The sequence below is a fragment of the Oncorhynchus tshawytscha genome, linkage group LG16 (genome assembly GCF_018296145.1).
Source record: "Oncorhynchus tshawytscha isolate Ot180627B linkage group LG16, Otsh_v2.0, whole genome shotgun sequence".
Classification (NCBI taxonomy): domain Eukaryota; kingdom Metazoa; phylum Chordata; class Actinopteri; order Salmoniformes; family Salmonidae; genus Oncorhynchus; species Oncorhynchus tshawytscha.
The window spans coordinates 86,335,930-86,352,649 of NC_056444.1; the positions used below are offsets into that span (position 1 = coordinate 86,335,930).

Genomic DNA, 16,720 nt, shown 5'->3' on the forward strand with positions numbered 1-16,720 from the left:
TTAGATAGGCTACTAAATATCTAATTAAATAAGATAAATCTCATTCAGCTACATGTATGTTTTATACTCGTTTTTTAACACGTATTCCCCAAAACGCATCAGTGCTGCTCAGGTGTTACGTTTTTTATGCAATCCTGCCAGCTAGTGGAGACTATCTGTCATGACAGGCTACCTGCCACTAGTACCAGCTGTTCCGTTTTAGAATAGGAGAAATGGATGTGGTGGTAGTAATGACGTCTCCTTCACTCCAGACAGAGCAAGGGGCAGGAGACGGACTGACCAGCCATAGTCAGACAGGCAGGCAGACATTTTAAATGGTATGTGTTTTAACCCTTAACACCTAAAAGTATAACCCATAGCGGGGGGGTTGTTAGAATTGTTTTAAGATGGTCATATCATGGTCATTTAGCTATTTGATTTGAGCTTGGTGGGGTGGTACCAGCGATTCATTCCCAACTTCTCAGACCGAGCTGCTGGTCTCACTGGGCTGACCAGGAAGTCAAGCCCACAGAAGGTGAAATTGGTCCCAGAGTGCGAAGCAGCCTTTGAGCATCTGAAACAGTGCATGTACCAGAAGCCAGTGTTGCAGAGTCCTGACATCTCACTGCCTGTGCAGTATATCAGCCGGACGTTGTTGACAAGACAGACAAGGTATTCAACAGCAGACAAGGTATTTGGCCAGCAGCATACCACCCTGCATCCCACTGCTGGCTTGCTTCTGAAGATAAGCAGGGTTGGTCCTGGATGGGAGACCAGATGCTGCCAGGAAGTTGTTTCCAAGACAGACAAGGTATTCAACGACAGACAAGGTATTTGGCCAGCTATCACTAACCTGGATTTGGACGAGGACTTGAGTCGGAGGCGAAAGACATATTGATTATCCTGGACCAGGCCCAAATCCTCCACATCCGTAGAAAGAAAAAGGGCACTATAAAGGCCGGCGCGGGGATCCTGATGAGACTACGGCGGCGAATGAATAACTCGCCTCTACCCTCTGTTCTATTGGTGAATGTACAATCACTGGAGAATAAACTGGATGAGCTCCATTCGAGAATATCCTATACTCTTATAAAAAAAAAGGTTCTTTGGGTGTCCCCATAGGAGAACCCTTTGAAGAACCCCTTTTAGGTTCCAGGTAGAACCCTTTTTGGTTCCAGGTAGAACGCCCTGTGGAAAGGGTTCTACATGGAACCCAAAAGGGTTCTACCTGGAACAAAAAAAGGGGTTCTTGAAAGGGTTCTCCTATGGGGACACCCAAAGAACCCTTTAAGGTTCTAGATAGCACTTTTTTTTCTACGAGTGTATCACTGGAGCATTGAGAACTGTAATACACTTCTCAGAGTCATGGTTGAACAAGGTTAATACATCTAGCTGGTTTTTCTATCGGCGGGACAGAATAGGAGAGTCCGGTTAGATCAGGGGTGGCGGTTTGTTAACAACAGCTGGTGCACCATCTCTAATATTAAGGAAGTGTCGAGGTTCTGCCCGCCTGAGGTAGAATACCTCATGATAAGCTGTAGACCACACGATTTACCAAGAGAGTTTTCATCCATATATTTCCGAGCTGTCTATTTACCACCACAAACCGATGCTGTCACTAAGACGACACTCAACTGAGTCGAATAAGGACATAAGCAAACAAGAAAATGCTTATCCAGAAGCGAAGCTTATAGTGGTCTTGATTTTAAATCTGTTATATCTCATTTCTACCAGCATGTCACCTGTGCAACTAGATGTGAAAAAAAGGTCACCTTTACTTCACACACAGAAATGTGTACAAAGCTCTCCCTCTCCCTCCATTTGGTCAATCTGACCATAATTCTATCTTCCTGATTTCTGCTTACAAGCAAAAAGTAAAACAGGAAGAACCAGTGACTCTCTCAATACAGAAGTGGTCCTAAGAAGCCGATGCTAAACTACAGGACTGTTCTGCTAGCACAGACTGTAATATGATCCGGGATTCCTCCGATGGCATTGAGGAGTACACCACCTCAGTCATTGGCTTCATCAATAAGTGCATTGACGACGTACGTCGTATCCCAACCAGAAGGTACGTACCTATCCCAAACAGAAGCCATGGATTACAGGCAACATCCTGTAATCCATGAGATTACTCTCTCCCTTACTATGTAAGCGTATTGAGCATCCTGCAAATTGCTATATCAATCAATCAATCAACATCAAAGTGATTTAAAAACAAGAACAATTTTTATACCATTCTAAAGTGTTGTTTATAATATTGTTTCATCTCTGAGGCAGAAAGGAAGTTGAAGTGTGGTGCACCTTTTGTGAGTGCGAGACAGAGCAGCAAACTTTGGTCCGTTTTGGACTATGGCCAGCTTCACCACAACGACCGCAGACAGCCGACTCACTCTGCCTGACGAGACTCTTGTCAGCCCTCCAACTAGAGTGCGGGGTCTGGCCACGGCCGTTCAAGAGGCCTTTTTCCCGTCTCAGGTATGTCAGAAATATGGAACATATAACGTAGTGATATTTGTAGTTTTGCTTTGAACAACAAAATAGAAGATGTTTTACATCTCAAAAGCATTAGCAGCGTGGTGTTCATAGTCAAACATACTATCATTCTCATGTCATTTCTGGAGATGTTTTTAGCTCAGTGATCTTTATGGCATTTTGATAGAAGGATGCTTTGAAGAACTCAAACACTGTCAGTTCCAGCAAGGCTTGCTACCATTTGGCACCTGGACTATCAGATGGAACTAAACGCCCCAGTTGGCCCAAAGGTTTCATTTATTACCATATGTATTATTTAGAATGATAGATATCATAGTTAAACAATCTATTTCAGATCGACTTCATTTTGCAGATGTCCTTTTTTGGACTTCCCCAAAAGAAGTCATCCAACATGGGGAGAGTTTCCAGGCTCCCCAACATGGGGAGAGTTTCCAGGCTCCCAAACATGGGGAGAGTTTCCAGGCTCCCCAACATGGGGAGAGTTTCCAGGCTCCCCAACATGGGGAGAGTTTCCAGGCTCCCCAACATGGGGAGAGTTTCCAGGCTCCCCAACATGGGGAGAGTTTCCAGGCTCCCAAACATGGGGAGAGTTTCCAGGCTCCCCAACATGGGGAGAGTTTCCAGGCTCCCAAACATGGGGAGAGTTTCCAGGCTCCCCAACATGGGGAGAGTTTCCAGGCTCCCAAACATGGGGAGAGTTTCCAGGCTCCCCAACATGGGGAGAGTTTCCAGGCTCCCCAACATGGGGAGAGTTTCCAGGCTCCCCAACATGGGGAGAGTTTCCAGGCTCCCCAACATGGGGAGAGTTTCCAGGCTCCCCAACATGGGGAGAGTTTCCAGGCTCCCCAACATGGGGAGAGTTTCCAGGCTCCCCAACATGGGGAGAGTTTCCAGGCTCCCAAACATGGGGAGAGTTTCCAGGCTCCCCAACATGGGGAGAGTTTCCAGGCTCCCAAACATGGGGAGAGTTTCCAGGCTCCCCAACATGGGGAGAGTTTCCAGGCTCCCCAACATGGGGAGAGTTTCCAGGCTCCCCAACATGGGGAAAGTTTCCAGGCTCCCCAACATGGGGAAAGTTTCCAGGCTCCCCAACATGGGGAGAGTTTCCAGGCTCCCCAACATGGGGAGAGTTTCCAGGCTCCCCAACATGGGGAGAGTTTCCAGGCTCCCAAACATGGGGAGAGTTTCCAGGCTCCCCAACATGGGGAGAGTTTCCAGGCTCCCCAACATGGGGAGAGACAATTTCATTAAAATATGAAAGAAGATTCCTGAAGAGGAGTTACCAAAATATAAGTATTCTAACTTTAAATAAATGTATGTTTTTTGCTCAACATTTTCAACCATTGCAGAAAAATCCTCATGTCTTTTTCTGTACCGGTCTTAACAAAAGCTGTTGTTGCTCCCTAGGGATGTTCTGGATTTCAAACTGGAAGTGCTCTTCGTTTGGATTGACAGGCAGGCATGAGACTCCAGAAAGGAAAAGGCTTAATGAATCAGTTTTTTGGGGGATTGACAGGAATCCAGAGAGCAGTAGCGGTGCATAGGTAAAATCAACTACACATTCGTTTGATTCATCACAAAACCAGAGAGCAACATCCGTCCGGTGAAGTCCACAAAGCAATTACTGCATTTAAACAAAGAGTTATATCACCTGCAACACAGTCAAGCAAGTTCATGTTTTCAACAGTTTACTAAACAACTAGTGATTTAGAACCACTGAGATACAGCCAAGTCAACACAAAGACAGAAGCACTGCCTCCGCTATTCCTGAACCCTTTCAGTTTAACCTCCTAGAGTCGATTTCCTTGCCCCCTGCGGAAAAATCCCCCAGAAAAAGATGTCAGTTTAAGCTACAGATGTCTGTTTGTTTGCATTGGACGAGTCTCAATCCAGCACATCTGCCTCTGTCGCACCTCCTCATCTAGGGTGCAAGGTGACAGAGCTAGAGCGGTGTTTGGATGAGTCTCAATCCAGCACCTCTGCCTCTGTAGCACTTCCTCATCTGCTGTGCAAGGTGACAGAGCTGGAGCGGTGTTTGGATGAGTCTCAATCCACCACATCTGCCTCTGTAGCACTTCCTCATCTGAGGTGAAAGGTGACAGAGCTAGAGCGGTGTTTGGATGAGTCTCAATCCACCACATCTGCCTCTGTCGCACCTCCTCATCGAGGGTGCAAGGTGACAGTGCTGGAGCGGTGTTTGTCAGACCAGGAGACATCTCGAAAATCAGACTTCTCACTAAATTGTCTGTAGCGTCCCGAACGGCTTGGCCTCCACACTAATATGTACATGTCAGTTGTTTTGTTCTCAGAAGACTGGTCCGAAGGACCCCCGGGTACCAGTTGAGAAAATGAATGGCAAACTTAATGATGATGTTGGAGTCGTGCTCCAGAGGATACAGCATTGGCATCAGTCTCCCTGTATAGCCGAGGAGCAGTCAGCCCGCCTGAGACTCACGGACATGAATGAAACACTTCCACGATCTGGAGGGGGTCACCGCCAAGTCCAAACAACAGGTGGTGCAACAGGACAAAGAGGTGAGAGAGGGAGAGAAAGAAAGTGACACACACACACAGCCTCAAAAGCCCAATCATTCAGTGCCAAACCTGTGTATTACTTATTACTTGAATGAATTGTTTTAGTTGTTTTGTTTCTCTCTTCTATGTGAATGAGGCAGAGGGTGTATATATTCTGTCTGTCCTGCAGTTTCTATTGGGCAAATTCAGGTATGTTTATCCCCGTAAACAGTTCACTTTCATAGCAGCCACAAACAACACACCACCATCAACCCCAAGGTGGCTCTAAGACACATAGAGAGATCCTATGCCAGGTCAGTAAGAGAACTGTGCTCATGGCCTTATTTCTATTACAGCATATTGGGTGACTGATGACAACACTGTATGTGACCAGGAGAAGAAAAAAATCCAAGCCAAACCGCTACACACAGCCTACATCGTTGTCACCATATTAGTAACGTCCTAGTCAACATAGCTACTGGAACTAACGTGTTAGTAAAACCGCTACAATCATGCAGTTTGGGCTCCCGAGTGGTGCAAAGGTCTAAGGCACTGCATCTCAGTGCTACAGGCGTCACTACAGACACCCTGATTCAATTCCAGGCTGTATCACAACTGGCCGTGATTGGGAGTCCCATAAGGTGGTGCACAATTGGCCCAGCGTTGTCCGGGTTAGGGGAGGGCGTGGCTGGGGTAGGAAGTCATTGTAAATACAATTTTTTTTCTTAACTGACTTTCCTAGTTAAATAAAGGTTAACAGAAAGCAGTTTCATCAGCGGGCCCCGGTAACAATACGTTAGTAATATTAAAAGCTTACCATGACTTGGAAGAGTTCCAGTGTTGTGTTGGATAGTCATAGCCAGCTAGCTAAGATAGCATCCCTCTGTTATAGCCAGCTAGCTAACATAGCATCCCTCTGTTATAGCCAGCTAGCTAACATAGCATCCCTCTGTTATAGCCAACTAGCTAACATAGCATCCCTCTGTTATAGCCAGCTAGCTAACATAGCATCCCTCTGTTATAGCCAACTAGCTAACATAGCATCCCTCTGTTATAGCCAGTTAGCTAACATAGCATCCCTCTGTTATAGCCAACTAGCTAACATAGCATCCCTCTGTTATAGCCAGGTAGCTAACATAGCATCCCTCTGTTATAGCCAACTAGCTAACATAGCATCCCTCTGTTATAGCCAACTAGCTAACATAGCATCCCTCTGTTATAGCCAGCTAGCTAACATAGCATCCCTCTGTTATAGCCAGCTAGCTAACATAGCATCCCTCTGTTATAGCCAACTAGCTAACATAGCATCCCTCTGTTATAGCCAGCTAGCTAACATAGCATCCCTCTGTTATAGCCAACTAGCTAACATAGCATCCCTCTGTTATAGCCAGTTAGCTAACATAGCATCCCTCTGTTATAGCCAACTAGCTAACATAGCATCCCTCTGTTATAGCCAACTAGCTATCATAGCATCCCTCTGTCATAGCCAGCTAGCCAACATAGCATCCCTCTGTTTGAGCAGGGTGTTTCAGTAGGGTAAACTAGCTACCTGCATTGGCTAGCTAAGTAAGTGAAACTAAAAGTGGGAAAAAATGACAATCTCTCTACATTTTTCTCTTGCGTCTCTTTCATTTTGGAAGAAATGTATTTGTTCAAACCGGTTCAAGTATTGTCTTTTGCTCTCTTTGAGTCATCTACTCACCACATTTTATACACTGTAGTGCTAGCTAGCTGTAGTCTATGTTTTCAGTACTAGATTCATTCTCTGATCTTTTAATTGGGGGGACAACATGTCAGTTCATGCTGTGTTGAGGCACAGATCTGGGGAAGGACCCCAAGAATACAGTGATCCACAACAACACAGTGGCCTCCATCAGTCTTAAATGGAGGAAGTTTGGAACCACCAAGACTCTTCCTAGAGCTGGGTGCCCGGCAAAACTGAGCAATCGGGGGAGAAGGGCCTTGGTCAGGCAGATGATCAAAAACCTGATGGTCACTCTGACAGAGCTCCAGAGTTCCTCTGTGGAGAAGGGAGAACCTTCTAAAAGGACAACCATCTCTGCAGCACTCCACCAATCAGGCTTTCATGGTAGAGTGGCCAGACGGAAGCCACTCCTCAGTAAAAGGTACATGACAGCCTGCTTGGAGTTTGCCAAAAGGCACCTAAAGGACTCAGACGATGAGAAAAATATTATCTGGTCTGATGAAACTCTTTGGCCTGAATGCCAAGCGTCACGTCTGGAGGAAACCAGCAGCAGAGATTGGGAGACTAGTCAGGATCGAGGAAAAGATGAACGGCGCAAAGTACAGAGAGATCCTTGATCAATACCTGCTCCAGAAAGCTCAGGACCTCAGACTGGGGGCGAAGGTTCACCTTCCAACAGGACAAGCACACAGCCAAGGGGCTGTGCTTTGGCAAAGTAGGTGGGGTTATATCCTTCCTGTTTGGCCCTGTCCGGGGGGTATCGTCGGACGGGGCCACAGTGTCTCCTGACCCCTCCTGTCTCAGCCTCCAGTATTTATGCTGCAGTAGTTTATGTGTCGGGGGGCTAGGGTCAGTTTGTTACATTTGGAGTACTTCTCCTGTCTTGTCCTGTGTGAATTTAAGTATGCTCTCTCTAATTCTCTCTTTCTCTCTTTCTTTCTTTCTCTCGGAGGACCTGAGCCCTAGGACCATGCCTCAGGACTACCTGGCATGATGACTCCTTGCTGTCCCCAGTCCACCTGGCCGTGCTGCTGCTCCAGTTTCAACTGTTCTGCCTGCGGCTATGGAATCCTGTCCTGTTCACCGGACGTGCTACCTGTCCCAGACCTATCATTTGACTATGCTGGTCATTTATGAACATTTGAACATCTTGGCCATGTTCTGTTATAATCTCCACCAGGCACAGCCAGAAGAGGACTGGCCACCCCTCATAGCCTGGTTCCTCTCTAGGTTTCTTCCTAGGTTTTGGCCTTTCTAGGGAGTTTTTCCTAGCCAACGTGCTTCAACACCTGCATTGCTTGCTGTTTGGGGTTTTAGGCTGGGTTTCTGTACAGCACTTTGAGATATCAGCTGATGTACGAAGGGCTATATAAATACGTTTGATTTGATTTTGATTTGAAGACAACGCAGGAGTAGCTTCAGCACAAGTCTCTGAATGTCCTTGAGTGTCCCAGCCAGAGCCCGGACTTAAACCCTATCGAACATCTCTGGAGATCTGAAAATACCTGTGCAGCGATGCTCCTTATCCAACCTGACAGAGTTTGAGAGGTTCTGCAGAGAAGAATGGAAGAAACTCCCCAAATACAGGTCTGCCAAGCTTTTAGAGTCATACCCATTGTGCTGACACAGCACAGAGGAGATGCAGATTTTGCTCCAACTTGTCACTCAATCATTTGAACTTTTTGCTATTTTTATAAAAGGACATAAAACTAAAACTGAAGTTTCAACTGAAGGGGCTAATCCCATTTTTTTCCCTTCTGGTGGAGCTGGGCCCACCTGGACCTCTCCACCTACAAAGACAGACAGACAGACAGACATCCATCCATCCATCCCAGGTCTACATTAGAGTATTTTAGTTGTATTTGTAAATGTTTATAAGGATTTGGACAGTTAAATAACTTGCCTAGTTAAAAAAAAAATGCATCAATGACTGTTGTAGGAGTGGCGCCACCTGTATGAGGGTAGTGGTACTGCATTACAGTGTTGCGTTGTGCTCTGTTTTATCTGAATAACATCTCCCCCCCCCACCCCCATTTATAAGGAAACAAATGCAAACAAACAGGGGGAAAAAACGGTGTAAAATGGGGAAGGACCTACCTGAATTTGTCCATTAGAAACTCGTTTTCATTGCAAAACATTTTGCTACTGGTGTTCTCAGGTTCTATACTTATTGATGTTCTGGTCTCTGATTATGTGGACTCTCTGATTATGTGGTCTCTTGTTATGTGGACTCTCTCTCTGAGACCTTGTTATGTGGCCTCTCTCTCTGAGACCTAGTTATCTGTTCTCTCTCTCAGAGAACTAGTTATCTGTTCTCTCTCTCTGAGACCTAGTTATCTGTTCTCTCTCTCTGAGACCTAGTTATCTGTTCTCTCTCTCTGAGACCTAGTTATCTGTTCTCTCTCTCTGAGACCTAGTTATCTGTTCTCTCTCTCTGAGACCTAGTTATCTGTTCTCTCTCTCTGAGACCTAGTTATCTGTTCTCTCTCTCTGAGAACTAGTTATCTCTTCTCTCTCTCTGAGAACTAGTTATCTGTTCTCTCTCTCTCTCTGAGAACTAGTTATCTGTTCTCTCTCTCTGAGAACTAGTTATCTGTTCTCTCTCTCTGAGACCTAGTTATCTGTTCTCTCTCTCTGAGAACTAGTTATCTGTTCTCTCTCTGAGAACTAGTTATCTGTTCTCTCTCTCTCTCTGAGAACTAGTTATCTGTTCTCTCTCTCTCTGAGAACTAGTTATCTGTTCTCTCTCTCTCTGAGAACTAGTTATCTGTTCTCTCTCTCTGAGAACTAGTTATCTCTTCTCTCTCTCTGAGAACTAGTTATCTGTTCTCTCTCTCTCTGAGAACTAGTTATCTGTTCTCTCTCTCTGAGAACTAGTTATCTGTTCTCTCTCTCTCTCTGAGAACTAGTTATCTGTTCTCTCTCTCTGAGAACTAGTTATGTGGGAACACCAGCTGTAGGTAGACCTATACATTTCACATGGGCTACATCCCAAATGGCATCCTACATAGAGCACGACAGGTCCTGGTCAAAAGTAGTGCACTATAAAGGGAACAGGTTGCCATTTGGGACACATTCGGTTGAAATCGGAAGTTTACATACACTTAGGTTGGAGTCATTAAAACTTGTTTTTCAACCACTCCACAAATGTCTTGTTAACAAACTATAGTTTTGGCAAGTCAGTTAGGACATCTACTTTGTGCATGACACGTTGTGCATGACAAGTCATTTTTCCAACAATTGTTTAGAGACAGATTATTTCACTTATAATTCACTGTATCACAATTCCAGTGGGTCAGAAGTTTACATACACTAAGTTGACTGTGCCTTTAAACAGCTTGGAAAATTCCATAAAATTATGTCATGGCTTGAGAAGCTTTTGATAGGCTAGTTGACATCATTTGAGTCAATTGGAGGTGTAACAGTGGATGTATTTCAAGGCCTATCCTTCAAACTCAGTGCCTCTTTGCTTGACATCAAGGGAAAATCAAAAGAAATCAGCCAAGACCTCAGAAAATAGATTGTAGACCTCCACAAGTCTGGTTCATCCTTGGGAACAATTTCCAAAGGCCTGAAGGTACCACGTTCATCTGTACAAACAATAGTACATAAGTATAAACACTATGGGACCACGCAGCCGTCATACCGATCAGGATGGAGACGCTTTCTGTCTCCTAGAGATTAATGTACTTTGGTGCGAAAAGTGCAAATCAATCCCAAATCAAATCAAATCAAATCAAATTTTATTTGTCACATACACATGGTTAGCAGATGTTAATGCGAGTGTAGCGAAATGCTTGTGCTTCTAGTTCCAACAATGCAGTAATAACGAGCAAGTAATCTAACTAACAATTCCAAAAAAAACTACTGTCATACACAGTGTAAGGGGATAAAGAATATGTACATAAGGATATATGAATGAGTGAGTGATGGTGAGTGATGGTACAGAGCAGCATAGGCAAGATACAGTAGATGATATCGAGTACAGTATATACATATGAGATAAGTAAAGAACGTTACAGTCTCTGATGTCCCTCTGGAATGCTACCCTTGCTCGGATTTCATCAACCTTGTTGTCAAGAGACTGGACATTGGCAAGAAGAATGCTAGGGAGTGGTGCACGATGTGCCCGTCTCCGGAGTCTGACCAGAAGACCGCTTCGTTTCCCTCTTTTTCTGAGTCGTTTTTTTTTTTGGTCGCTGCATGTGATCCACTCGGTTACACTGGTTGTAAGGCAGAACACAGGATCCGCATCGCGAAAAACATATTCTTGGTCGTACTGATGGTGAGTTGATGCTGATCTTATATTCAGTAGTTCTTCTCGGCTGTATGTAAAGAAACCTAAGATGACCTGGGGTACTAGTGTAAGAAATAACACGTAAAAAAACAAAAAACTGCATAGTATCCTAGGAACGCGAAGCGAGGCGGCCATCTCTGTCGGCGCCGAATCCCAGAACAACAGCAAAGGACCTTGTGAAGATGCTGGAGGAAACAGGTACATAAGTATCTATATCCACAGTAAAACGAGTCCTATATGGACATAACCTGAAAGGCCGCTCAGCAAGGAAGAAGCCACTGCTCCAAAACTGCCATACAAAAGCCAGACTACGGTTTGCAACTGCACATGGGGACAAAGATCGTACTTTTGGGAGAAGTGTCCTCTGGTCTGATGAAACAAAAATAGAACTGTTTGGCCATAATGACCATCATTATGTTTGGAAGAAAAAGGGGGAGGCTTGCAAGCCGAAGAACCCCATCCCAACTGTGAAGCACAGGGGTGCTTTGCTGCAGGAGAGACTGGTGCGCTTCACAAAATAGATGGCATCATAAGGGAGGGAAATTATGTGGATATATTGAAGCAACATCTCAAGACATCAGTCAGGAAGTTAAACTTGTTCGCAAATGGGTCTTCCAAATGGATAATGACCCCAAGCATACTTCCAAAGTTGTGGAAAAATGGCTTAAGGACAACAAAGTCAAGGTATTGGAGTGGCCATCACAAAGCCCTGACCTCAATCCTATGGAACATTTGTGGGTAGAACTGAAAAAACATGTGCGAGCAAGGAGGCCTACAAACCTGACTCAGTTACACCAGCTCTGTCAGGAGGAATGGGCCAAAATTCACCCAACTTATTGTGGGAAGCTTGTGGAAGGCTAACTGAAATGTTTGACCCAAGTTAAACAATTTAAAGGCAATGCTACCAAATACTAATTGAGTGTAACTTCTGACCCACTGGGAATGTGATGAAAGAAATACAAGCTGAAATAAATAATTCTCTCAACTATTTTTCTGACATTTCACATTCTTAAAATAAAGTGGTGATCCTAACTGACCTAAGACAGAATTGTGAAAAAGTGAGTACATGTATTTGGCGAAGGGTGTATGTAAACTTCCGACTTCAACTGTACACAGGGATTCATGGTGTGGACAAAGCAACATGAGGAGCCACATGTGTTTCCTATTTTCCCACAAACTGTCGAAGAGCGTTTTCAAGTGTTGTCTGACATCATGTTACTGACGGTGTTAATGTGTCCACATTACATCTTTTTCTTCTTAACCGAGTATTGGAATGGAGTTTAGGAATTGTGTGACAAATTAAAACCTGCCAGTGAGACATTTGAATGGATATCCTATTCATTTTACAGCACAAATGGTTGGGTGTGATGGCCTACTTCCAGATATTGGTTCATCCATATTTGTTTTAGAATAGGCCTCTTTTTCAAGATCTAAAATCAGTTTGATCCTCGTCAGTTTTGCTGGCTTTTCTGATAGCTGCATTGAGGAAAAATGTACGGACTATGACTGCGATATGGGGTTGTCTCGCCAAGCTATCTTACGATGAATGCACAAACTGTAACTTGCTCTGGATAACAGCGTCTGCTAAATGACTAAAATGTCAAATGAACAAATCGATTATCATAAGAGATAATAATAATCAAATAAATGGTATAGGTCCGATTCCATTCATGAGCGTGACCCCTCCCCCAATATTTATACTATTCAACAGAGACCGCATTTTCTGACGTTCTCACCGACCCTCAAAGGGATTGCGTAGAAGGGAGAGGGTCGCAATGTTTGATCATGGGGTAGGCTAATTAGTCTTATCAGGGCATTAGTCTTATTGAGTCTAAACATGTTCGTGATCCTCTACCATCATTCTTCACTAAGGTAACAACATTTATAATATTCAGAGACATTAAGTCCCATGATGCACTGGTCATAGTGCACTTAACTCGGTCACCATTCAAAGTTGGACTCGATACAAATTGGCCGATACTTTAATTATTTTTGTTAAATGATCTTGCCGATCGCCGTCCCTTCCCGCTCGTTCTGCACATGCCCAGTTCAACACATTAGTCCCCTGAAGAAAAAAACGGAAACGAGAACAGGAAGACGATCGAACGTGATTTCGGCCGCGATGGAAGAAGCTTTACTGTGTGAGTATTTTCAACGAATTTCTGTCCATTTTAGAGGGTTTGTTTACATTTGTTGCAACGTTGCAAATTATTAACAAAGATTGGCGCTACATCGCTGACCAAAAAAAAAATCACGAATGGAGTTTTTTTCAAAACAGAATCATTATAACATGAGAATTAGAAGAAATAAATCTGAGTAGCGCATAACATTCTCCTGCAATGAGCAGTTTTTCAGTAGTAGCGCCGAGGGGAAAACACACGGAGCCGTGGACGGAGAACGGAGAGAGGGGGAGTGAGCAGCAGAGGAGGGTCCTACACAACGAGGAAGGGTATATTCATTACGTTGATTCTGCTGAAAAACGTTTTGTCTGTGGAACAGAAACGTTACTTCAAACGCTTTTGAGTTCAGTTTTGTTCTCAAAAAATAAGTTGTAGTTCAGTAGTGTCTCTTAAAAAAAATATATTAAAAAAAATAAACGTATGGAAGAGGTTGAAGAAACCCAGCACCGGGGTCATCACTTCAGAGACGGCACTTTGCAGACTATTCAGATTGGAATGGCAACGAGTGGAAACCATTTCAAAGTGAACTACAACTTCCGTTTAAGTACCCAGTTTTTACGTGACGTCGAAGAACGTTTGCCGGGAGAGAAAAAAAAAAAACGTGTTTCACAAACGTAAACGTTATGCAACAGAATCTGTGTAATGAATACATCCCCTGTTGTTGTGAGTCACATGGATCCGACTACCAGGCTGAATCATGGCGGATGGAACATGAAAGTGTTTTTTTTTGTTGCTACAGTACTTCGATGCACGCCTACCCATGTTAATGACTAGCAACAACCAAGCCATGTTTCCAGTTGTTGTTTTTAAGAGTTTGGTAGATAACAGCTTTTTGGGTCACTAGCTCTGTATCAAACGTGTTGGTAATGTTCATCAAAACAACACTACAATCAAATGAAGTTGTAGTGATTTCATTGCTGCAGTTCGAAACAGCTGGCCGTGCTACTGTGTTTTGAGTTGGTCAAGGCTGTAACTAACAATAACTTGGCAGATGGCCCATTCATCAACTACAGGTTGATAAGGAGATCTGACACCAGTCAGTCTTAAATAGCCTACCAGATAATATTATTACAATAACCCAAACACATTTTCATGATGATATTGAGGTTTTTCTCAGTTCTATTTATATTTTTTGACATCTTAGCAGACACTTTTCCAGAGGGACTTAAGTGCATTCCTATGCACTCCTGTATACAAGGGGCTGTGCTTCATTGTGATTTGAGCACAGTGCTGCAGTCATTGATTCAGTGTTTCCCCTACCATTCTATTAGGTAGGGCGGGGGCGGGCCCCCCCAATTTTTTTTATTTTAAAGTTAGATTTGAATTTGACTGTTATAATGCCAGAAGGTTTGCCTCTTGCTTTGGAGACCTAGAGAAAATTTGATTTAGGCAAAGACTGAATTGATTAGCAGTGTTGTGAACAGACACCATACAACCTATTCTGCAAAGCACGTTGACAAATGGCTTTTGACAAAAATATACCAGCCAGTTCCCACCTTACTAGCACTGTGTTTAAAGCTTGATGATGTGGGGTTCCTTGTGAGTTTTGTAGTTTAATTAGTCAATATGACTAATTGATTAATTTAAGCCGCCAGGTGATTGGTTGGATTTAAAACACGGGCAGGGTTTAAACTTCGAAGAGCAACCCCAAAGGCCTGTAATATTCTAACTCTGCAGGTGTACGCTTAATCATTTAGGTATTACATTTCCCACACTCTCTCCCTGGTAATTATTTTCTCATAAGCTTGTTTATAAATGATCCATTAGGCCTTTTTTTTTCACTCGTGTTCTGTTATCTTGGAAAGTGGTGTCAGCATTACGTTATTATGTTGCTGCATTTCTGCAGACAAGTGTTTTTGTTTTGTTCTGCCGGCCCGCCCTCGATCAGTGCGCTGTGATCACCATGGCAACCACATCATTTTTTTTTTCTTCTTCTTCTTCTTCTCCCGGTGCTAAACATATCGCCAAGGCACCAGCGTGTAGCCTTGGAAACCCACATGGGTGAACGCCAAGCTCCAGATTGATGGTTTCAATCGAGCCAATGTCCATGGTTTCTTGTTGTTTCTATTTAACGTATGCCTTGCATGTTAGTTCACAGTAAATTACATGTTTGGTCCTAGCAATCGTTGTCAATGGTTGAGACTTTTGAATTAACATTTTGAATGTAGGTTATATATTGTTAATTTCAGAACTGTCCATTTTGTTTCCTCGTTCTTTCTATATTATAATAAATAATGATACCGACTGACATTTTTTCCTTTTATTTCAGAGTTTCCCAAACATCAGCTGACCCCACCCAAACCCCTTACCACCACAAATGCCAAGATGAAGAGACTAGAGACTTTGTGTATAGACCTTCATATGTCGTAAGGCTACAGACGAGAACAGAGGAGGACCTGTGTTTGCTGTGAGTCAGTAACGTTACTGAACATGGATGATAAACAGTGAGTAGGCCTAACTAGATTACATTCGACCCGACATGGACAGGAAGCGCCCTAAACCGCTCATCCTAAGGAGAGACACAGTAGAGGGTAGGATGGTGGCACGACACATTGCTCTGGAGGAGGACACACCCCTGAGCCACGCGGCCAATCAGGCTCCAGACCTCGGAGAGGGAGCCAATCAGGGAGACCAGGCCGGGGCCGAAGAAGAGGTGAGTGAGGGGTGTTTTCAGTGATCTGAAAGACGGTTTTGAACATTGCAGAAAGAAAACAGACAGAGCTCACTCCAGTCCTTATTTTATCCAACAGACAATTGTAACTTTAAAGAAAAGTATTATATATTAACATATGCCATTAGGCAGACACTTTTTTATCCTAAGCAATTTACAGTCCTTTACATAGGAATTACGTTGTATACATTTTACACTCTTGGCACCATAATTTCAGTTTATTCAGCTATAGCAGGTCTTTTTTTTTTAAATGTGTTTTTAAAAAAATGGCATCAAATTATTCCCACGTATCTGCAACAAGCCAATTTTTATTTTTATATATATTTTTTAAGCTAGCATTTTTTCCTATTTTGAGACAATCATATTTGTTCTACACCCCATTTCTATCTGAATGTTCTGTGGCATTACATCCTCCTGAACAGTGACTAGAGTTGACACCATTTCCCTTTTTCTATCTGAATGTTCTGTAACGCGACAGACCCGTGGTGAAGAGGCGCTGATCCAGCTGGAGAACGACATGCTCCCTCTAGGAGCAGAGGTCCAGATGCACACGGTCTCCAGTGAACGACTGGTTTTGACCCAAGGGACAAGGGAAGGAGAGAGGTGTCTGGATGGGCCGCCTGGAGCCTGGTCTGAGCCCCTGGGGGAGGACGATATTGACGATGGGGAAGAGATGGAGGAGCGTGATAATGAACAGAGGTATGGAATTTAATTTCTTCACTCACACTTGATCTTCCTGGTAACTGATTTAGCTGATAGTGGCTACTTGTAATGACTGAATTCTGGTTGTTTTCCCCACTAAATTCTCTGGATTTTAGAGCGTCTACTATATGACTGAAATGTAAAATGGTCATCGTTTTTATTATTTATTATTTATT

The 16,720-nt window shown here is 43.7% G+C and overlaps 1 protein-coding gene across 6 annotated transcripts in view; it reads left to right on the plus strand.

Annotated features, from left to right (window-relative positions):
- Nucleotides 1–12,796: 12,796 nt before the first annotated feature.
- The window catches only part of mbd1a (methyl-CpG binding domain protein 1a), a 44,948-nt gene continuing 41,024 nt past the window's right edge, over nucleotides 12,797–16,720 (plus strand). For 2 of the 6 annotated variants that reach the window (XM_042299841.1, XM_042299844.1), the window contains exons 1-3: nucleotides 12,798–13,132; nucleotides 15,441–15,824; nucleotides 16,321–16,541. In XM_042299841.1, the coding sequence (XP_042155775.1) occupies nucleotides 15,651–15,824; nucleotides 16,321–16,541 (395 nt within the window). In that variant the 5' untranslated portion in view covers nucleotides 12,798–13,132; nucleotides 15,441–15,650. Of the gene's footprint in view, nucleotides 13,133–13,200; nucleotides 13,441–15,440; nucleotides 15,825–16,320; nucleotides 16,542–16,720 lie in introns of those variants that run through there. The other 4 variants (XM_042299839.1, XM_042299842.1, XM_042299843.1 and 1 more) reach the window with 3 other exon arrangements.